The 24,323-nt window shown below is 42.1% G+C and overlaps 3 protein-coding genes across 3 annotated transcripts in view; all 3 read left to right on the top strand.

The window, feature by feature from the left end:
- The window catches only part of LOC309362400 (uncharacterized protein), a gene marked incomplete at its 3' end in the record, with an annotated part of 151,637 nt that overhangs the window by 68,782 nt on the left and 58,532 nt on the right, over positions 1-24,323 (top strand). The window lies entirely within an intron of this gene.
- The window catches only part of LOC309362403 (uncharacterized protein), a 44,179-nt gene continuing 23,446 nt past the window's right edge, over positions 3,591-24,323 (top strand). The window contains exon 1 of the mRNA XM_081931748.1: positions 3,591-3,755. The gene's annotated coding sequence lies outside the window, so the exon portion shown is untranslated. The remainder of the gene's footprint in view (positions 3,756-24,323) is intronic.
- Positions 15,251-21,928, top strand: LOC309362405 (uncharacterized protein). Its single transcript, XM_081931750.1, has 2 exons — positions 15,251-18,644; positions 19,180-21,928. Exon 2 carries the CDS (start codon positions 19,288-19,290, stop codon positions 20,365-20,367), a length of 1,080 nt encoding a protein of 359 aa, XP_081787876.1. The 5' UTR covers positions 15,251-18,644; positions 19,180-19,287; the 3' UTR covers positions 20,368-21,928.

Genomic DNA, 24,323 nt, shown 5'->3' with positions numbered 1-24,323 from the left:
CAGAATAACAGATAGGCCCCATACTGAGATTTCTGTAACTGCTCCATACAGGGCATGTTATAAGGTGATAGTAAATCTGCTGCATACATGTTATCTATGTGCTTTGTGGAGTATGTTTGGGGGCTTAGAGGAAATTTCCTCAACTACAACCCAAAACGTCTTATTTACCTACCACATATTGCCTGCCTCTTAGGTGCAAAAAAAGTGGCAGCCCTAATTCCTAGACTGGCCCTTTGCAGGATCACATTCCATGGCTTTCCAATGAAGCTGCACTGAAGAATGTTAATGGATGAGAGAGGCTGTTGTTTTTAAAAATGTTTTTATTAAATTCTTGGGTACACCCAGAGTCCCTGTTTTCAAGTCACAGAATCCTTCAAACAAATCAGTCCTATTCAGAGTGAGACATTTCTGTTCTAGGCAGTATGGAGTTGGGAGGGGTAAGAAAAGTGGGGAGAGAGAGGGAAGGAAAGCGAGAAAGAAATAAACATTTCATTCATTTCTATAGTATGTGAGCTTTTGTGTCAGCGTCAGGTAAACAGGTATTTTATTTTTATTGGCAGTGGGAGAGACCCTGAGGGCTCAGGAGGTGGCTAGTTGCAGGATATTCGTCAAAGCAATGCCCAATCTCGGTGGTGCTCGAGAGTGACCCCCCAATGGCTGTTCACACATGCGAGGGAGCCATTGCCTGCTGCAGTCAACATGTGGCGACCGTGTGCATCTAAAATCCCAGGAGGCAGAGACCCAAATCTGGACCGTGACAAGGGGATGGTAGATCTCTAGCTAGGAACTGACCTGTGGGAATGTTTAGAAAGGCAGGAGAGGATATCTTATTTGATGATATCCTTACTAACTTGCGTTAAAAAGTTCTATATCTTAGCAAAGTTCAAACATTCTCCTTTTCAAATTTGCACAGCAGTAAGTTTGTTGCAGGCTCGTCTGAGCCTCACTATTTAAGATTCCTGATAAGATCCCTTGTTATCCCTCTTTAGAAGTGTAAACAGGACAGTCTTACTAAAATCAATATAAAAGTAGTTTATTCATTTTCATTCAGTACACAATTAGATTCCTGAAGGCAGGCTTAAGTTACAAAAGTATATCTATATCTATGCATAAACTATAATATAAGGGAGTTAGTCCCAAGTGACTGCGACTGAGCAGTCACTTCTCCTAACACACAGAAAAAAACAAAATGGAGAAGAAAGAATGAAGCACATGGAGGAGGTGTGCTCCACCACCCAGAATAGGCCACACCTATTTCAAGTCACATGTAGAGGAAGCGCTTGTCCCAGCTCAGGAGGAAAGAGGAAGTTTTCTCCTGGGTGGCACAAAGCATCCCCTAGCATGTCCACCCTAGGAATGTTGTACCTGACTGCTACGAATTTCATATCCCACAAACCCAAGCTCCTCCTGCCCACTGACCAGTAAATGTCCCCCACAAAAAAAGCCCACCCTGAGATTCCTTCTCCTTTCGCTCTCCAATTTTACAAAGGCAAACTCCTATTATGCAAGAAATTGGTGGTGGTTCCCTCATTGTGAATAAGTGAGGTTCATAGACCACAGAATGATAGAGTTGGAAGGGACCAAGAGGGTCTTCTAGCCGAACCCCCTGCAATGCAGGAACCCACAACCCCCAATGCTCTACCAACTGAGTTATCCCAGGACTCGGATCAAATTCAGCCGATAGGATTGCAATGAATCGGGAGCAAAGCTTTTCTATGAATATATTACCTCAAGTTATTCTGATGCTTCCAAATGCACTGGTACAAATAAATTTTCAGATTGAACAAGTAGTATAATTACTATTGGTTGGAGGATGGATGGCGGCTAACAGATTGAGGTTGAATCCTGACAAGACAGAAGTACTGTTTTTGGGGGACAGGGAGCGGGTTGGTGTGGGGGATTCCCTGGTCTTGAATGGGGTAACTGTGCCCCTGAAGGACCAGGTGCGCAGCCTGGGAGTCATTTTGGACTCACAGCTGTCCATGGAGGCACAGGTTAACTCTGTGTCCAGGGCAGCTGTCTACCAGCTCCACCTGGTACGCAGGCTGAGACCCTACCTGCCCGCGAACTGTCTCGCCAGAGTGGTGCATGCTCTAGTTATCTCACGCTTGGACTACTGCAATGCGCTTTACGTGGGGCTACCTTTGAAGGTGACCCGGAAACTGCAATTAATCCAGAATGCGGCAGCTAGACTGGTGACTGGGAGTGGCCGCCGGGACCACATAAAACCGGTTCTGAGAGATCTGCATTGGCTCCCAGTAGGTTTCCGAGCACGATTCAAAGTGTTGGTGCTGACCTTTAAAGCCCTAAACGGCCTCGGTCCTGTATACCTGAAGGAGCGTCTCCACCCCCATCGTTCAGCCCGGACACTGAGATCCAGCGCTGAGGGCCTTCTGCCGGTTCCCTCATTGCGAGAAGTGAGGCTACAGGGAACCAGACAGAGGGCCTTCTCGGTAGTGGCGCCCGCCCTGTGGAACGCCCTCCCATCAGATGTCAAAGAGATAAATAATTACCTGACATTCAGAAGACATCTTAAGGCAGCCCTGTTCAGGGAAGTTTTTAATATGTAACGCTGTACCGTTTTTTAACACTGATTGGGAGCCGCCCAGAGTGGCTGGGGAAGCTCAGCCAGATGGGCGGGGTATAAATAATAAATTATTATTATTGTTGTTGTTGTTGTTGTTATTCTCCAGCACCAAAATATAAAAATATAATAAGACATCAGACATTTAAAACGTCCTGATTCTGCTCCTTTGACAAACGCCGACAAATTTAGGACAGATGCTCTATATCAACTCAATGACAAGGAACCAGGCAGCGGGCCTTCTTGGTAGTGGTACCCACTCTGGAATGCTCTCCCCTCAGATGTCCAGGAAATAAGCATCTATCTGACTTTTATAAGACATCTGAAGGCAGCCCTGTATGGAGAAGCTTTTAATGTTTGATGTTTCATTGGTTTTTTAAAAATATTCTGTTGGGAGCTGCCCTAGTGGCTGGGGAAACCCAGCCAAATGAGCAGGTATAAATAAGGTTGTTGTTATAATATTATTATTCTTATGCTTAATTGAATAGCAGTTCCCGGAAGCCGCTGGAGGGGAGAGATGCTCTTGGGCTCCCATCCTCCTTGCAGGCTTGGCCACCATGAGGAGACAGTCCTGAGATTCCTGCATTGCAGGGGGTTGGACTAGATGACTCTCAGGGTCCCCTTCCATCTCTACGATTCTATGATTCTAACAGGGTGCGGGACTAGATGGGCTTGATCAAACTACAGGGCTCTTCATGAGTTCTGTCTGTGCATCCAGAGGAATGTGTTTCTGTTTGTGTGTGTGTGTGTTGACAGAGAGAGAGAGAGAGAGAGAGAACGAACCTTCAGGAAGAGGCCCCTGTCTCTTCTTTGCAAAGAGGCTGAATCACTTGAACCACTGCTTCCCTGCCTGATCTCTCTCCACCCCCAACCCCAGTTCCATGGTTATTGCATTGCATTGCACCCCCCCCCCCCCAGTTTGCTGCACCCCGAGGCGCTTTGCACTCAGCGGATTCCTTGCAGGACCAGGGCAGTGCAGAACGGCAGAGGGGGCGGGTCCCTTAAGGCAACGAGCATCGGTTCCCTATATTCGAAGCCCAGGTTCCCTCCCTTCTCTCCCCATTGGCTGGGTCCTGCAATTATCCCGCCCTCGGAAATATCCTGCCTCCCTGGCGGGGGCTCCCATTCCCGCCCCCGCTGCCCAGGGTCGCTGCTGCTGCCAGGATTTCGGGTGAGTGCAAAGCCAGCGGCGGGGAAGGAGGGAAGGGGCTTGGCAAGGGGTGGGGGGTCCAGGATGAGAAGCCCCGGGACGGGGAGAGGCGGCCTGCACAAGTCCGGGCGGGGAGAAGAAGAGAAGGGAGGAAAGGGAGCTGCTCTTTTTAATGGGGTCTTGAAGGTGGGGGGGGGGAGGGGTTTCCACTGTGGAAAGAGAAAAGCTTCCGCCTGCCCGGATCTGGTGCAAAGGGAGTTACAGGAAAGGAGGCGGGAAAGGGGAGAGGGCTGGGTAATTCAGACCAGCCTCGCCATAGTAGTAGTAGTAGTAGTAACAAATAAATGCTATTTATACCCCGCCCCCATTTTCTGGGATTCCCCAGCCACTCTGGGCGGCTTACAACAAAATAAGAAACTCCAAACATCCAAGTCTTCCGTTTTGTAGAGGAGATGGGGACATGGATTGCTGGATGGCAGAGGGAGAAAGAGGAAAAGATGGGGAGGAAAACAAAGGCAGGGGGGCCTGGCAGGAAGAAGGAAGGGCTGAGGCCTCCTCCAAAGAGCTCTTTGTTCCTTGAACTCCTTGCATAAAGTAGTGGGGGGAAAGGGCCGGATTGAGGTTTGATGAGGCCCTAAGCTACTGGAGGTCATGGGGCCCTTTATATGTCCAGCTGTCCTTTGTCAACAACTATTTGTCGCTGTTTTTTGTGTTGAATATATGCTATATGGTAATTTATGGACCTAATAGGTATCTATTTGCACATAACAAAATCCGTATTTTCTCAAAGTAATTTTTGAACTGAAATACAATTGAGAAGTATATGAAAAGTGAAATACAATTAAGTATATTAATAGTGAAATAATTATTAAGCTCTAACTTAAAATGATTTTGTTATTCATAACAAACTTAATGCAAACACATTGGCATTTGGCGATAACAAAAGTTCCTTTAGAAACACAGTTTACAAAAAATCATGATGTAGTCCTAGAAACTTGCTATAACTTGAAATTATAATAGGTGTAAATATACAGTGCAGACAACTACTAATAATAAATACCTTTATTAATATGAATTTAATTGTTATAGCCTGTACAATGTAATTGTAGTTAATGCAATGCATTTTTTTATATCAGTCTCAATATTACCATAATAGTCCACATTCTTCATTGGGACAGCAGACCTTTGTACCCTGTTAGTGAGTGTAAAAGACAGTATTTCTAGTAATATGTCGCATTGCAAATAATAGCAATACTATACACACCTGTACATAAAAATTATTTTACAGGACTAATTGTATTACTGCATCTACCCAATACCCATTCAACGTTATAATTTTATCATGATTCATTGTGTACTGTGTATACAAAAAGTACACAAACATGATCTAAATTACAATACAGTGGTGCCCCGCAAGACGAACGCCTCGCAAGACGGAAAACCCGCTAGACGAAAGGGTTTTCCGTTTTGGAGGCGCTTCGCAAAACGAATTTCCCTATGGGCTTGCTTCGGGACAGCGGGGAAGCGCAGCGCGTCTTCCCCACTGTCCTCGGACCTCCTCCAAACCCGGGCGGCGGGGCGGAAACACCTTCTGAAGGCGGGCGGGGGGCAAAAGTCTTTGGTCCCCCCTGCCTGCCTTCCCGGGAGAGCGGAAAGCTATCGTGGACAGCTTTTGAAGGCAGGCGGGGGGGAGCAAAGACTTTTGCCCCCCGCCCGCCTTCAGAAGAGGTCCAGGACCTCTTCTGAAGGCGGGCGGGGGGCAGAAGGAGGTCCATAGGTCTTTGTCCCCCCTGCCTGCCTTCCCAGGGGCTTTTAAATCGCCCCGGACAGCGGAGAAGTCCTCCGCTGTCCCGGGGTGATTTTAAAATGCCGCCCGCCAGCATTTTAAGATCGCCCCGGGCAGCGGAGAAGTCCTCCGCTGTCCCGGGGTTTTTTAAAATGCTGGGGGTGGGAAGAAAAGCCCTTGTCCCCCCCCCCCCAGCCTTCAGAAGAGGTCGGGGGACAGACTGTCCCCGGACCTGGTCTGAAGGCGGTTTCCATAGGAACGCATTAATTGATTTTCAATGCATTCCTATGGGAAACCGTGCATCGCAAGACGAAAAACTCGCAAGACGAAGAGACTTGCGGAACGAATTAATTTCGTCTTGCGAGGCACCACTGTACTTTCTTGCCTTTGCCAAAGCAAAGTCACTGATGATATCATCAAATGATAAACTGCTTAGCTTGTCACTTTCTATGTACATGAGGCTGAAGTAACATAATTTATCTTGAGACATTGCTGTTCCAAATTCATTTTTTATCCTCTTCAGCTGAGAAACGGATCTTTACAAATGGCAATTTGCAATCATCCTTCAAAGGAACATTCTCAGAATTGCTTCTACATTAGGGAATGCTGATTGGACAGTGTTGTTGTCCTTTAGTCACTTAGTCGTGTCGGACTCTTTGTGACCCCATGGACCAGAGCACGCCAGGCACTCCTGTTTTCCACTGCCTCCTGCAGTCTGGTCAAACTCATGTTAGTAGCTTTGAGAGCAATGTCCAACCATCTCGTCCTCTGCATATAAGTTAAATAAGCAGGGAGACAATATACAGCCTTGTCGTACTCCTTTCCCAATTTTGAGCCAATCAGTTGTTCCATATCCAGTTCTAACTGTTGCTTCTTGTCCCACATAGAGATTTCTCAGGAGACAGATGAGGTGGTCAGGCACTCCCATTTCTTTAAGAACTTGCCATAGTTTGCTGTGGTCCACATTGTCAAAGGCTTTTGCGTAGTCAATGAAGCAGAAGTAGATGTTTTTCTGGAACTCTCTAGCTTTCTCCCCAATCCAGCGCATGTTTGCAATTTGATCTCTGGTTCCTCTGGCCCTCCAAAATCCAGCTTGTACTTCTGGGAGTTCTCGGTCTGCGTACCGCTTAAGCCTGCCTTGTAGATTTTTTTTTTTTAAATGCATTTTTATTGAAGGTATACACAAAAACAGACATATAAGAAAATACAAAGAGAAAATTACAAAGAAAAGAGAGAGAAAAAAAACACTCATCCGAAAAAAGAAAAACACACAATCTGAACTTCCTTCCATCCTTTTGATAAGTATCAAATATCTCCTTCCATTACGTATTTGATTTTCAATCTATAGTCTTAAATTCACTCGCTGGTCGTATTGTTCTAACCCCGTCAGTTCACTTTAAACATATATTCCAATATATTTCCAAAATTTGCTCCAATTTTTCAGAAATTTCTGTTCATCCTGATCTCTTATTTTACCTGTTAATTTGTCAAGCTCAGCATAGTTTACCATTCTAATCTGCCAGTCCTTTATGTTGGGGATAGTTTCCACTTTCCAATATTGTGCCAACATAATTCTCGCTGCTGTGGTGGCGTAGAGGAATATCGTCCTATCTTCCTTTTTAATTTCTTTATCCATCATTCCCAACAAGAAGGCTTCAGGCCTCTTGGGAAAGGTATACTTAAATTTTTTTTAAGTTCATTATAAATTGATTCCCAAAAGCCTTTCACCTTTTTACATGTCCACCATAAATGATATAGGTCACCCTCCACCTCGCCACATTTCCAGCATCTCTTGTCCTTTAATCTATACATTTTGGCCAGTTTCACAGGGGTGTGGTACCATCTATATAGCATCTTCCAGATATTTTCTCTCAGTGCCATACATGCTGTGAACTTTATGTTACAATTCCAAACTTCTATCCACCTTTCGAAATCAATATTATAACCAAAGTCAATTGCCCATTTAATCATTGCCTCCTTCACCTCCTCGTCCTTTGTGTACCACTCTAATAGTATATCATAAATTCTGGACAGGGTTTTGTTTTTGCCTTCTATTACTTCTATATTAAATTTTGATTTTTTATCATCAAAAACCACCTTCCTCTTATCCTCTTTTAACAAATCATTCACCTGGTGGTATTGCAGCCAACCAGTGAATAAATTTTTTATTTCTTCATAAGGTCTAAGTTTGGGCCCTTGGTCTGTTTTTCTTAACATTTCTTCATAGGTGGCGTTTATCTCCTCCATATTTATTTTCTTGACCGTTAAAGCCTCTATTGGTGAAATCCACCATGGGGTCTTTCTTTCAAGGAGGTTTTTGTTCCTTTCCCATGCTTGATATAATGGTCCCCTAAAAATATGGTCTAAGAAACTCTTGTGGACTTTCACTTTCCCATACCAAAGGTACTAATGCCATCCGTACCGATTATTAAAGCCTTCCAGGTCCAGTAGCTCTCTATTCTCCAGTTTTATCCAATCTTTTAACCAAAGTATACAAGCCGCTTCATAGTATAAACTTAGGTCCGGGAGAGAAAAACCCCCTCTTTCTTTTTTATCTATCAAAATTTTCATTTTTATCCGTGGCCTTTTCCCCTGCCAAATATACTTTGCCAAGGCTCTCTGCCACTCTTTACATTGTTTTAGGCCTTTAAGTATGGGGATGGTTTGGAATAAAAATAACATTCTGGGCAGAATGTTCATTTTAACAACAGCTATCCTCCCCAAAAAGGAGAGTTTCATCCTCCCCCAAATTTCCATGTCTTTCTTTATAATCCTCCAGGTGGCATCGTAATTATCCTTGTATAAATTTATGTTCTTAGCTGTAACCCAGATCCCAAGATATTTCACTTTCTTAGCTACCACAATTTCGGTCCTTCTTTCTAGATCTATCATTTCTTCCTTTGTTAAATTTTTAACATTTTGGTTTTATTTTTATTTACCTTAAGTCCTGCCACGGCTCCAAATTCGTCAATTTTTTGTAAAGCTTCTTTTACGCTATTTTTTGGGTCTTCTAAGGTTAATACGATGTCATCTGCAAAGGCCTTGATTTTGTATTCCCTCTTTCCTACCTTGACTCCTGTGACTTCTGTTGCCCCCCTCAGTCTCTCGTTTAGTATTTCTAATACTGTTATAAACAATAGAGGGGACAGGGGGCAGCCCTGTCTGGTTCCTTTATATATACTAAAATATTCTGTTGTGGTGTTGTTTATTACCAATTTTGCCTTCTGTTCCTTGTATATAGCTTCTATGCCTTTTCTAAATTTCTCTCCCATTCCCATCATTTCCAAACTTTTCTTCAAGAAATCCCACGAGATGTTATCGAACGCTTTTTCAGCATCTATGAATACCAAGGCCGCTTGTCTATCTATGCTCATATCCAAATATTCAATAATGTCTATCTTTTTTTTAAAAAAATATTTTTTTTATTGCTTTTTTCCCAGGTCAAATACATCATCAATAACTCGACAAAAGCAGTTTTACAAAAGAGAAAAGAAGAAAAGAAAAAAGAAAAAAAAGAAGATAGAAAAAGAATTCACAATTTCAATCATTTTTTCATAATCCACTGGACTTCCCCGCATCTCCCGCACCCTGCATTCTTTATAATAAACAGACATCAGCAAATTAATACCTTGTTTCCTGCGTTTTTGTACTTTCATCTGGTTATATTTTAGATTTAGAGTACGTATTCTTGGCTAGCTTCTTTCCATCATCAATCCCAAGAGTGGGAAGATTTACTCTAAAGTTTGGGCTTTTCGCAGTCATAACTTAATTTCCACCATTTTCAAATCTCGATACTGAAGCTTGTTGTTTCAAAAAGCTTAGCAAATTCTCAACATTCATATAACTTATAATGTTTTTGTAGATAGTCCTTAAATTTTTTCCAGTCTTCTTCCACTGCCTCTTCTCCCAGGTCCCGGATTCTGCCAGTCATTTCGGCCAATTCCATATAGTCCATCAGTTGCGTATGCCACTCTTCCAGCGTGGGTAGCTCCTGTGCCTTCCAGTATTTAGCTATAAGGATTCTTGCTGCAGTGGTTGCGTATAAAAAGAAAGTTCTATCCTTCTTTGACACTCTCTGGCTCACAATGCCCAGGAGGAAGGCTTCTGGTTTCTTGTGAAAGGTATACTTAAATACCTTTTTCAACTCATTATAAATCATTTCCCAAAAAGCCTTCACCTTCGGGCATGTCCACCAGAGGTGAAAGAATGTTCCTTCAGCCTCCTTACATTTCCAACATTTATTATCAGATAAATGATATATCTTTGCCAGTTTGACTGGGGTCATGTACCACCTGTATATCATTTTCATAATATTTTCTTTCAGGGCAGTACATGCCGTGAATTTCATACCGGTGGTCCATAACTTTTCCCAGTCTTCAAACATAATGTTGTACCCAAAGTCTTGTGCCCATTTTATCATGGCTGATTTAACCGTCTCATCCTGTGTGTTCCATTTAAGCAACAAGTTATACATTCTTGAAAGCACTTTCGTCTTAGGTTCAAGTAGTTCTGTCTCTAGTTTCGATTTCTCCACCTGGAAGCCAATTTTTTTATCCTTTTTAAAAATTTCTTGTATTTGGGCATAATGTAACCAGTCTCGCACCTTGTCTTTTATTTTTTCTAAACTCTTCAATTTCCAGTTGTCTCCAACTCTTTCTATTATCTCACAATATTTTGCCCAGCCACCCCCCATATTAAGTGTTTTTGAGGCCTTAGCCTCCATTGGTGATAGCCACCTCGGAGTCTTATTTTCCAATAAGTCTTTATATTTAATCCAGACATTGAACAAAGCTTTCCTGACAATATGGTTTTTAAACAGTTTATGAACCTTTACCTTGTCGTACCACAAATATGCATGCCACCCAAACGCATTGTTGAACCCTTCCAGATCTAGGACATCAGTGTTTTCTAGTAAGAACCAGTCCCTCATCCAGCAGAAGGACGCAGCTTCATAATATAACCTTAAGTCCGGCAGGGCAAATCCCCCTCTTTCTTTTGCATCTGTTAGTATTTTGAATTTTATCCGGGGCTTTTTGCCCTGCCAGACAAACTTCATAATGTCCTTCTGCCACTTTCCAAAACATTCCACTCTGTCCACAATCTGCAGGGTCTGAAACAAAAACAACATCTTTGGCAATACATTCATCTTTACAGCTGCTATCCTTCCCAACAAGGAAAGTTTCAATCTTGACCAGGTTTCTAAGTCCTTTTTAATTTCAGACCAACATTTTTCATAATTATCTTTAAACAGGTTTAAGTTTTTCCCAGTCATATTAACCCCCAGGTACTTCACTTTTTTAACCACATTTAAATCTGTTTCCTTCTGAAACCCCTCTATTTCTGAAGAAGTCAAATTTTTTGCCAAAACTTTAGTTTTTTGTTTGTTTAATTTGAATCCTGCTACCCGACCAAACTCATAGATTAATTCTAAAACTCTTTTTGTACTAGATTCTGGCTCCTGCAATGTTAAAACCAAATCATCTGCAAAAGCTTTCAGTTTATATTGTTTTCCTCCGACCTGTATTCCTTCCACCAGCTGATCTCTCCTAATCAAGTTCAGCAACACCTCCAGGACAGAGATGAATAATAAGGGTGATAAGGGGCACCCCTGTCGTGTCCCTTTTTCAATTTTGAACTCCTCCGTCACCACATTGTTCACTATCAATTTGGCCTTTTGTTCTGAATAGATTGCTTCAATCCCATTTTGGAACGCCCTTCCCACACCCATCCCTTCCAAAAAATTTTTCATAAATCTTCAAGATATATTGTCAAAGGCCTTCTCAGCATCTATAAAAATCAAGACTGCTTTCGTGTTCAAATTTGTCTGCAGTAACTCCAAAACATCGATGATATTCCTGGTGTTATCAGACAAATGTCTACCAGGGAGAAAGCCCGCTTGGTCTTTATGAATTACTTCATTTAGAACTTTTTAAAATCTACTTGCCAAAATATCAGCAAAGATTTTGTAATCCTCATTTAGGAGTGAGATGGGACGGTAGTTCTTAAGTTGAGTCTTTTCAGATTCCAATTTTGGTATCAAAGTGATGAAAGCTTCTTTCCACGATTCCGGTGCCCCCTTCCCTTCCAAAATTTGATTGCACACCTCCATTAACGGCTGGATCAAATAGTCCTTCAGTGTCTTGTAATATTTGGAGGTAAGCCCATCCGGGCCTGGGGATTTGCCTAATTGCATATTCTGAATGGCACTTTCAATTTCCTGTTGTGTTATTCTGTAATTCAGGATTGTTTCAATAATGTCTATCAAGTTCCTTACATTGTCCCTTAGTTGTCTCCCTGGGAGGAAGCCCGTTTGATCTTTATGTATTCTGTTGTTCAGAACCTTTTTTAGTCTTTCTGCCATTATATCTGCAAATAGCTTGTAGTCATTATTTAATAGTGAAATTGGCCTATAGTTTTTCACTTCCAAGGTATCTGCCTCTTTTTTGGGAATTAAAGTAATATATGCTTCCTTCCAGGTATTCGGGATCCTTCCTTCCTTTAATATATTGTTCATCACTTCTCCTAACACTGGGGATATTTGGTTACTTAGTGTTTTATAATATTTGGCCGAGAGGCCATCTGGACCTGGCACTTTCCCATTTTTCATCTTTTTAATAGCCTTCTTTATCTCTTCTTGAGTAATTTTCTGGTCTAGTATCTCTTTTTCTTCTTTTGGGATTTGTTTTAAATGATGTTCTTGCAAAAAGTGCTCTATTTCTTGTTTTGTTTCCTTTCCTCTTTTATATAAGTCCTTATAATATTTTTGAAATATCTTCCTTATTTCTTTTGGCTCTTCCACAATCCTTTCTCCTTCCCTTATCTTACTGATCGTGTTTTGTTTTCTTCTTTCTCTTATTTGCCACGCCAAATATTTGCCTATCTTGTTTGCAGATTCAAATGTCCTCTGATTCATCATTTTAATTTTCCATTCTACCTCTTGGTCAATTATTGTAGAAAGTTTAGCTTGTAATATCTTTATATTCTGCTTTGCAATCTCCTCACTGGGGTTAATGGTTAATTTTTTTTCATTTTCCATAATCTGTGTTAGGATCTGTTCCTTCTTTGACTCTTTTTCTTTTCTTACTTGACTATTTTTCTGTATTAAAAAGCCCCTCATAACTGCCTTTCCTGCGTCCCACACCGTCTCTATAGCAGTTTCCCCGTTTAAATTCCATTTAAAGTAATCTTCTATTGTCTCTATTGCCTTATTTACGATCTTCTGATCATTAAATAGAAATTCATTCATTCTCCATCTAGTTGTTTTAATATCCTTGCCTTTCAGCTCAATGTAAACCGCATTATGGTCAGATATAATTCTTGGGAGAATTTCTGATTTAATTAAATTCTGAGTTAATTCCTTCGAGATCCAAATGCTATCTATTCGCCCCCAGCTCTGATTTGGGTTTGAGAAGAAAGTATATTGTTTTATAGTGGGGTTTTTGAGTCTCCATGCATCAGTTAATCCCAGATTATTTACCATGTCAAAAAAGGATCGCGGTAATTTACCTTCCTTCTTCTCTTGTTTTTTTGTTAACTTATCTAAATTTGGAGACACCACCCCATTAAAGTCACCCATTAAAATCATTTTTTGATCCATCCATTCCATCAATTTATCTCCTAATTCAGAATAGAAGGCAGATTTTTTATCGTTTGGAGCATATATTCCAACAACAATTATTTTTTCTCCCTGAGACACCATCTGAACAATGATTACTCTCCCTTGATCATCTTTATATAATAATTGTGGCTCATATTTTTCCTTAATATATAATACCACCCCTCTTTTCTTCACTCTATCTGATGTCACAAAATCTAATCCCAGTCTCTTATTACATAATAGTCTCTTATGCTTATTTATTATATGCGTCTCTTGGAGACATATTAAATCATAATTCTTTTTCAATAATACATGCGTAATCTGATTCCTTTTGTTTTTATTGTTCAACCCATTCACATTCCAGTTTAGTATTTTTAACGTCATCTGTTCTGTAATATAAGTTAACTTATCAAACCTATGCGCAATCTACTGTTCTTTGTCTCCTTTCTCTAGTTCTTCTCCTTCTCCTTTTGAGCTCTCCTCTCTTTCTTCTTCCTCACTCCCCTCATTTTCTTCCCCCTGCTGGTTCCCCACCTCCTCCTCCCCCATCATTTTCCCCAGGTCCTTCTCATATCTCCTTGCAAATTTTTGTAGTTCTGAGATGGTAGACAGTTTGAACTTTTTTTCTTTGAAATAGAATGAAATACCTTCCGGAAACTCCCATCTGTACAGGATCCCATTTTTCTTCAATTGATTTGTTAATTTTTTATATGGGTCCCTCCTTCGAAGAAATCTCGAAGGAATCTCTTTATATATAATAATTGGGTTTCCTCCAATATATAACCTTTTAACATAATTCTGTTTCAAAATTTCATTTCTTATCTCCAATGAATTAAACATGGCTATTACATCTCCTGGCAATTTTTTCCCTCTGGCTTTTGCCGATTTTATTCTTATTCGGAATATGTTTACCAGACCATGGTTTATCTCTTCTTCTTTTCTATCTAACCATATTGCCAGCTCTTTCACCACTTTAGCTCGGATATTCTCATTTAGATCCTCTGATATTCCTCTAAATTTTAGGTTAGATTGATTCTGGCGCATCTGCGTCATAGCCATGTTGTCCAACAACTCTTCCTGTGTTGCTCCTATCTCTTTAACTTCTAGTCTAATCCTGTCCATCTCTTTCTTACTGTCTTTCGCGTCCTTTTGCACCCTCTTCACTGAATCCTCCAAGCCCTTAGTTCTTACCGAGAGGTCCTTAACCTTTCCTGTCAATTCTCCCACCACTTTCTCCAGTTTCTTGTCTAGGGTATCTTGAACCTCTATCAATTTTCTCTCAATGTACTGTTCATTATTTTTAAATTCCTTTCTTATTTCGGCCATCAAGCTATCATAATCTCTAATTTCTCTTGCCTCCTTCCCCTCTTCTTGTCTTGAAGGCCTCCTTTCCGCTGGTGTTGCCACCCCTTTCTTAGAACCGTTCGGCATTTGTGTATTTAAGTTTAAATCTTCCTAATATACTGTAGGGGTAAGGTATAGAGGTAACCAGGCTAACGTCCAGCGGGGGTCCAAAATTAACTAAATTGGTACAGTGCAAAAGTTAACTCTTATTTAAGGTCAAGTAATAATAATACAATACAATAATAGTACTATTTTGACTGGACCTAAGTCACAACAGGTGTTTGAGTCCTCAAAATCTTATGGTTAAATATAGTAAGCACCTGAACCACCAAAACGCCTCCAGATTCAGGGGATTCTCATGAATAGGGTTCTGCAAAGACATATTCTTTAACTTTGCATCCTGGGGTGTATGTCTCTTTAAATCCCAGAGAGAGACAAGAGAGTCACATTCTACAAGAGACGGCCTTGTAGAATTTTAAGCCTGCCTTGTAGAATTTTGACTGGGAGCGGCTGCTGAAAGACCTACAATGGCTCCCAGTAGGTTTCCGAGCACAATTCAGCGTCTCCACCCCCATCATTCTGCTCGGACGGTGAGGTCCAGCACTGAGGGCCTTCTGGCGGTTCCTTCATTGCGAGAAGCAAAGCTACAGGGAACAAGGCAGAGGGCCTTCTCGGTAGTGGCGCCCGCCCTGTGGAACGCCCTCCCATCAGATGTCAAAGAGATAAACAACTACCTGACATTCAGAAGACATCTTAAGGTAGCCTGCCTTGTAGAATTTTAAGCATAACCTTGCTAGCGTGTGAAATGAGCGCAATTGTGCAGTAGTTGGAGCATTCTTTGGCGCTGCCTTTCTTTGGCATTGCGTTCTAGACTGATCTTCTCTGCTCCTCTGGCCACTGCTGAGTTTTCCAAACTTGCTGGCATATTGAGTGTAGCACCTTAACAATATCATCTTTTAAGATTTTAAATAGTTCCGCCGGAATGTCATCACTTCCACTGGCCTTGTTATTAGCAGTGCTTTCTAAGGCCCATTTGACTTCACTCTCCAGGATGTCTGGCTCAAGGTCAGCAACCACACTACCTGGAGTGTACGAGCCATCCATATCTTTCTGGTATAATTCCTCTGTGTATTCTTGCCACCTCTTCTTGATGTCTTCTGCTTCTGTTAGGTCCTTACCACTTTTGTCCTTTATTATGGTAATTTTTGCACAAAATGTTCCTTTCATATCTCCAATTTTCTTGAGCAGATTTCCATTCCCATCCATTATAGTTCACTGATGCCCAGGATGTCAATATTTATTCTTGCCATCTCATTTTTGACCACATCCAGCTTACCATGGTTCATGGATCTTATATTCCAGGTTCATATATTTTTCTTTGCAGGACTTCCCTTTCACTTCCAGGCACACCCGCAAGTGAGCGATGTTTCGGCTTTGGCCCAGCTGCTTCATCAGCTCTGAATCTACTTGTACTTGTCCTCCGCTCTTCCTCAGTAGCATATTGGATGCCTTCCGACCTGAGTGGTTCATCTTCCAGTGTCATAACTTTTATACGACCATGGAGTTTTCTTGGCAGGGATACTGGCGTGGCTTGCTGGTTCCTGCTCCAGGTGGATCACGTTTAGTCAAAACTCTCCACTTTGACCTGTCTGTCTTGGGTGGCCCTGCACGGCATAGCTCATAGCGTCTCTTGAGTTATTCAAGCCCCTTTGCCATGACAAGACAGTGATCCATGAAGGACACGGTCATTAAATCTTACTTGGTACAGATCCTGATGTGTCAGATTTTGACTTTTTAATGTATTGATGAAAATGGTTGAGTTCTCCAACAAGGTTCATGTCCACATCTTCAGGATATGTTTGGCTTAAAGCATTAACTTCTTCATGAATCTCTTCTTTTCCAGCATCTAATTTTGTTAAGAATGAAATAATAATAATAATAATAATAATAATAATAATAATAATAATAATATTTATACCCCAACCATCCAGCTGGATTTCCCCAGCCACTCTGGGCGGCTTCCAACAAAAAATTAAAAATACATAAAATTGTCAATCATTAAAAACTTCCCTAAACAGGGCTGCCTTCAGTTGTCTTCTAAATGTCAGATAGTTGTTTATTTCCTTGACATCTGATGCAGGGTGTTCCACAGGGCGGGGGTGCCACCAGTGAGAAGGCCTGGTTCCTTGTAACCTTGCTTCTCGCCAGAAGGCCCTCAGCGCTGGACCTCAGTTTCTGGGCTGAACGATGGGGTTGGAGACGCTCCTTCAGGTATACTAGACAGAGGCCGTTTAGGGCTTTTAAGGTCAGCACCAACATTTTGAATTGTGCTCAGAAACATACTGGGAGCCAATGTGGGTCTTTCAAGACCAGTGTTCTGTGATCTCGGTGGCTGCTCCCAGTCACCAGTCTTTTTTGCAGCATCATTGTATACTGATGTCCTTTGTGCCAGATTTGATTCTAATCCATCCATCACAGGTATAAATGCTTTGATTCTCAACTTGTTTCTTGGCTCAAGGTTCTCTAAAGCTTCATCTTCATCCTCACCTATATGCCTCCTTATAGATCAGCAGTTCTCAACCTGTGGGTCCTCAGATGTTGTTGGACTACAACTCCCGTCATCCCTGAGCTCTGGCCTTGCTAGGTAGGGGTGATGGCAGTTGTAGTTCAACAACATCTGGGGACCCACAGGTTGAGAAAGGCTGTTCTAGATCTTCTTCTGCTTTTCTTGTAATCAACATCAGGCAATTTGTCCTTTGCCTGTTCTTTGAAATGATCAAAAAGATCTCTGGAACCAAGTTTCTCCATTTTATTCAAAATGTTTGTGGCTTGATTACTTGTTTCACCCTTCTCTGTGGTATCAATATGCAGCCAATGCAATGCAGAAATTATTCCATCGTAACTGTCAAGTACTGCACTTGTGGCCCTTGAATAAATTTCCCATCTAGTCTTTCACAAAACTTTTTTATTTTAATAAAATATTTTTATTCAGATTTTATAACAAATTTAAGCATAATCAAAACACCAAATTACCGTATTTTTCCATGTATAAGGCTAGTTTGTTTGTTTTTTACCAAAAAAATTAGCTATAAAATTGAGGCTCGTCTTATACACGGGTAGTGCTGTGGGGTGTTTTCTTAATTTGGAGTCCCTCCAAATAGGGGGCGTCTTATACATGGGGGCGTCCTATAGACGGAAAAATACAGTACATTTTACATTCCAAATAATCTCCCCACCCCCATGACTTCCCCCAACTTCCCTTTCTGAGTTATAGCATATTCATTTCTACTGCTTATAATTTCATACGCCTTATATACTGAAAATTAAAATTATAGCTTATAACACTCCCTATTCCTTCCTAGCGCATTCTTCCTTGGCAAAGTGGGCTCTTTAGGCACAGCCTCCAGCGCCTGCCTGGGCCCTGGGCAGGGTTCTGCTCGTTCCTTCGCTCACCCCGGGAGGTATCTGGGCAGCCTGGCCTGCTAAGCCTTGCCCTCCCCCCTCCTGTCATTGGGCAGCAGCCAAGGTGGCCCCACCATGTGGGGTGTTGGTTGGGCGGGCGGGGCGGCAGAAGGAGGTGTTTGGAAGCTCCCAGACTGGCGGTTAGTCTCTTGCCTATGCGTGTGGCGGGTGTGGTGGCTTTGGGTGGGCTTGCGCGCCTTTGCCAGCATCTGCAGGCCATCAGCTGCGGATGAGTTGTGCCTCTGTGTGCAACAAAGAGGAGAAGAGAAGTTCTCCTTTAGAAGGCAGAACAGGCAAGAGCTGTCACTATCACCTCATAATTCCACCGCCTCTCCCAGGGGGCCAAGATGCAAGGAAGGGGCTTCCTTCTCCATGCAAGGGCCACCCATGTATTCAGAGCAGTCCTTTGCAAATTACTGTCTTTCTCCATGTATAAGATGAGGTTTTTTGCCCAATTTTTAAAGTTAAAACACATGGCTCGTCTTATACATGGAATATAGCAATTAAATATATAAATAAATGCAGTACTTGCTCTGGCCCTCTATGCCTTTCCTGCGTCTTTCCCGTGAAACATCTTGGAGGCTACAAATTTCTGCACTGCTCCTCTTGCGTAACGTTGCACCGCCCGCCTGCTATTCCGTAGCCGCCTCTACCCATGCAGACTCTGTAAATGAAGGGGGAAGGGTGGAAGGCCACCTGCAAAGCGGAGCTGCCAATCAAGGTATTTTCCCCCTTTCTGCCTTTCCTGCGCAGAAACCACCTATCAGCTCCCCGATCGCCACCGGCAGCCGCCAATCACGCTCCTGCTTGCTACGACAAGGGCAGCTGTCTATTGGAGGGCTAATGGCAGCGATCAGGCAGTTGCAACGCGAGTGGTTGTGAGCTGCATTCTGGTGGGTTAGTGATTTTCAGCATTCCCCCCAAATAATCTTCCCCAAAAGCTCAATCCCCTATTTTCAAAATTTTTAGGCCCCCAAAATAGGGGTCGTCTTATAGACAGAAAAATATGGTAAGTCTCATGTTCCATGGGATCTAGTCTTATCTCCTGAGTTCACACCAATAAAACTCCAAAACAGAGAGGAGTCCACCATTGTTTATTGCAAAGCAATAGGTTACAGTTAGATCGTTCCACAAAACTGCAACCCTGCCCAGTGGTTCAGGCAGTGGTATTTATATAATTTCAAACAAAGCATTTCGATTTCGACCAATCTCTCCTAATAACAGGATTTTCTCTCTCTCCCCCCACTCCCAAACAGGTGAGGAAGACGATGGTCAGAATTCTACGGAGCCATCTGTGATTTAGTCACTTTGGAAGACTGAGGATACACCAACAAACCCACACAGGAGAGAATCCATTTGAATACATGGAGTGTGGAAAGAGCTTCAGTCATAGTGGAGCCCTCAGAAAACATCAACGAACTCACACAGGGGAGAAACCATTTAAATGTATTGAATGTGGAAAGAGCTTCAGTCGTAGTGGAGACGTTAGAAGACATCAACGAACTCACACGGGGGAGAAACCGTTTAAATGTATTGAATGTGGAAAGAGCTTTAGTCATAGTGGAGACATTAGAAGACATCAACGAACTCACATGGGGGAAAAACCGTTTAAATGTATTGAATGTGGAAAGAGCTTCAGTGAAAGTAGATACCTTAGAATACATCAACAAACTCACACAGGGGAGAAACCATTTAAATGTATTGAATGTGGAAAGAGCTTCAGACAAAATGCAGCCCTCATAATACATCAACAAACTCACTCAGGGGAGAAACCATTTAAATGCATTGAATGTGGAAAGTGCTTCAGTCAAAGTGGATACCGTAGAATACATCAACGAATTCACACGGGGGAGAAACCATTTGAATGCATGGAGTGCGGAAAGAGCTTCAGTCAAAGTAGTCACCTTAGCATACATCAACAAACACACACAGGGGAGAAACCATTTAAATGCATTGAATGTGGAAAGAGCTTCAGTAGGAGTGGATACCTTAGAATACATCAACAAACTCACACAGGGGAGAAACCATTTAAATGCATTGAATGTTTAAAGAGCTTCAGGCATAGCGGAGCCCTTAGAATACACCAACGATCTCACACGGGGGATAAACCATTTAAATGCATTGAATGTGGAAAGAGCTTCAGTGAAAGTGGAAAACTTAGAATACATCAACGAATTCACACGCGGGAGAAACCATTTGAATGCATGGAGTGCGGAAAGAGCTTCAGTCAAAGTGGAAACCTTAGAATACATCAACAAACTCATACAGGGCAGAAACCATTTAAATGTATGGAGTGTGGAAAGAGCTTCAGACAGTGTGGAGACCTTAATATTCATGAGCGAATTCACCCAGGTGAAAAGCCATACCAATGTATGCAGTGTTCCACTCAAGGTTCACTCTTTACTTCACATCAAGAAACTCATAAAGGCGGAAATCAATTTTAAATGCATGGAATCCGTTTGATGTTCTGGTGTTGGTATTTAAATTTGTATACACATATATATGTAGTAAAGTAATGAAGGTCACATATACTGAATGTAGAAAAGAAGTTGGAAGTTGTTGCTAGATAAACGGGGAGAGTGTGAATCTGGAATGCTCAAGGTGTGTGATGAATCTGTTGAGTTTTGACCTCCGCCCTTCAATGCCAAAATGATGGGCTGCCCTTCTCTTGTGGATCAGCATCTGTCGGCTTCAGGGAAATGGGGTACCTCAGATGTTGGGAAACAATGCCCATAAGCCTCAGCCCATATGGCCAAGAATGATTGGAGTTGTAGTTCAAAAGCTCAAGGGTAGAAAATCTCACGTGTCTTACAACTTTTCATTATGAATAATTATGGGTCAAACTTTTGTTGATACGGAGCTCATTTTTAGCTTCCAGGAGCAGCTGGTCACTTCTGCTTTATAAACAAACCCAAATATATTGACACACTTTACATTAAAACCAAATTTCAGAACAGAGACAATTTTTTTTAAAAATCCTCCTTTTTTTCTTTACAAACCATTATCTTCTCAATCCAAGATTTGCTTTTCATATGTATAAAAATACTTGGTTAGCAAGGGGGTACAGAAATAATATTAAAAAGCTACAATAAAAGCATTATCAGCATTTAAAAAGAAATGCTAGTGGATGTTCAAGGCATTGAGTTACAAATTAAAGCAACGAGCAACCATTTCTTCTGCAAGCTGTTCCCCATCCAGTATTTCCCAGCTTCTTCCTTCTGAACTGTTCATTTGCAAACCACTGGTCCAAATCTATACAGTCCTCCTGCTCCTGGGAAGATTCAGAGGGAGGCTCCCACGAATGTGCCTCAGTGCAGCTCTCCTCAGCTGGGTCCCTGGTTAGGTTTTGGTTTAGGGGAGCAAGCATGGGACTGGCCCTTGGGTGGGGGCGAGGGGAGAAGGGAAGAGAAGTAAAGGGGATGCTTCTTTTTCCTTGCAAGGCTAGTTCTTGTTTCTCCCAAGTATGCGCCTATAATCAGCGAGCGTGCATTTAGCAGGAGAGCATCCCCTGTCTTGGAGTGCAAGATGATTCAGAAGGCATTAGAGCAAAGCACGTGTATCGCATATGTTAAGTTGATTGCAGCCTTTTGAAAAATTAGTATTTATTGATTAAAAATTTTGCATGTCTATACAAACATGTACAATCTCTTAACAGGTAGAAAAAACAAAATAATAGAACAAAATAATGTGTTCAAAATAATAGAAAATAGAAAATTTATAAAGAAAGAAAAAAATAAAGAATTAACAAAGATAAGAAACCAATAATAATAGTAAGAAAAAAAGACAAAGTTATATACATAGTAAAACTACTCATCGACACAGTCCTTCCCATTCTTCTCATTATACTGTTTGATATAACATTCTTTTTTACACAGGCTTACATTATATAATACCATTTCTTTCTGCTTTGTATATATTCTTTTGATCTTTTTCTTTACAAATATCACTCAATTTCTGCTCATATGGAGTTATTTGTGCAATAAAGTTTTACACAATTCTTAAATATTATCTATTCTCTAGTTGTTTTTTGTTTCAATATTCCTCTAACTGATCTTGTCAGTTTTGCTAATTGTAGTTATCATGAGTATCTGCCGATCTGTAATCTCTGGGAGCGTTTCATTTTTCCAGCTCCTTGCTATAAGGGTTCTAGCTGTTGTTATACCATACATAAACAATGATCTTATAACTTTTTAAATTTCTGATGGTAATATACGAAGTAAGAAAATCTTTGGCGTTTTTTTTTTTTTAAGTAATTTTAAATAGTTTCTTAAACTCGTTATAAATATCATTCCAGTATTTGCCAATGGCTACACCGGTCCACCACATATGATAGTATGACCCCTCCTCTTTTTTACATCAGGTTGATGTTTTCCCTTTATACATTTTAGCAAGCTTTTTTTGGGGTGAGATGCCATCTATATACCACTCCCTGCAAGGCCTTTCCCACCTGGCCTATGGGGCGGGGCGCAGACTCACCCAGCCCTACTATGTTAAATTTGTATTCTGTAGTTGACCTTTGTAATATGTTTTGAAATCTTTAAGATAATAGTTTAGTTTTCTGTTATGTTGCTTTGACCGTATATATTTCACATTTTTCACATTGTTTTATTTACCGTATTTTTCTCTCTATAACACGCACCCGACCATAACACGCACGTAGTTTTTAGAGGAGGAAAACAAGGAAAAATATTCTAAACGGAACAGTGGATGTATGATTTTTGTGGTTCATGCTGTGGCCACAGACATGTGATCTGATGGTGAGTTTGGGGTAGCCCAATGCAAACATCCTGAGGATGCATGTGGATCTCTGCTTTGTAACCATGTTTTAAGTGGGGAGGGAAGGAAAGCACTCAAGGGACAAGGAGCACGCGTGGAGTGTGTGGAGAAGGATGCTGCTAATAATGCAGAAGAGGGGTATAAGGGGAGAAGGCTCCTCTCCTCTCCCTCTTTGCTCCTTTAAAGAAGCAGGCTCTCTGTCCCTCTCTCCTCCCCACTCAGCGGCTCTTCTCCCGCTTTGCTGTTTCAAAGCGAGCCACGGAGGAGGGAAGCATTCACTCCGTAACACGCACAGACATTTCCCCTTACTTTCTAGGAGGAAAAAAATGTGTATCATGGAGCGAAAACTACGGTATGTTTTATTGATTTAGTATGCTGTAAATTGCTTTGAGGTTTTTCTTAAAATTATAAAGTGTTATAGAAATTAAATTTAAAAAGTATAGAGCAGGGATATCCAACATGGGGTTGCTCAGATGTTGGGCAACAACTCCCATAAGCCTCAGCCCATATGGTCAAGATTGATGAGAGGTGTAGTTCAAAAGCTCAAGGGTGCAAAATCTCACGTTTCTTACAACTTTTCATTATGAATAATTATAGGTAAAACTTTTGTTGATACAGAGCTCACTTTTAGGGAGCAGCTCGTCACTTCTGCCTTATAAACAAACCCAAATATATTGACACAATTTACTTTAAAAGCAGATTTCAGAACAGAGATAAACAATTTTTTTTTTTAAAAAATACCTTCTTAACTTTACAAAACATTGTGTTCTCAATCCATGATTTGTTTTTCATATTGTCAGGGCTGCCTCAGGTCCCAGCTCACAGAGGACCAACGCCAGTCCGTTGTTATATAAAATAGTCTTTATTAAAGTTCAGTTTCTCATTTACAGCCACGGCGCGCAGCTCTACGTCTTAAACCCTAGACCGCCGAAGCTCCGTCTGAGTCTCCTCCCCCCAGACACCAGTTTAAGACCCTAGCCTTGCTCCACCTCTTTCTCTGTTCCCTCCTCCTCTGGGTCCGCTTGTCCGCCGAGGTCTTGCCCTTCCTAGACTCTTCTGACGCTGAGTCCCCTGAGTCTTCCCCCTCCCTCCGGCGGGCTTTAGGACCTGGTTCCCAATCCGGGTTTTCTGCTGTCCCGCGCGCCTGTACATTTGAACTTGGCGCGCGCGCCCAGCCTGCCACCTTCCTTCTGACCGTTATACTGCTCCTGTCGCTGCTTCCCTCTTCAGGGATGCTAGCTGGGCCTGACTCCTCCTCCCTGCTTGCCGGAGGAGACGCTGACTCTGACCTATGGGGCTCTTCCCCCCCACTACGCTCTGGTGGGGAAGCTGGTCCTGATTTCCAGCTACTGCTTTGGGAGTCTCCGCTGGCCCCCTGCTTCTGGTGTGTCCCCCCTGGGACCCCCCTTGCCCTGGCCATCGGCGCCCCCTTCTGGGAATCTTCTGATTCACTGGAGAGGCTCATGGAATCTCTCGGGTCACTGTCATTCTGCCCTCCGCTGCCCTCAGATTCCTCCCCCTGCTCTCCATTTCCTCTCTCCCCTGTGCCTCTGCTCCTGAGCCCCTGACATCCATCCCCCCTCGAAGCCCCCCTTCCCCCTCCCTCTCTTCGGGTACGGGTTCC

Source organism: Podarcis melisellensis (assembly GCF_964234715.1).
Source record: "Podarcis melisellensis genome assembly, contig: HAP1_SCAFFOLD_154, whole genome shotgun sequence".
NCBI lineage: Eukaryota > Metazoa > Chordata > Lepidosauria > Squamata > Lacertidae > Podarcis > Podarcis melisellensis.
Note: the sequence above shows the minus strand (reverse complement) of the source record. Positions and strands in the feature narration are given on the sequence as shown.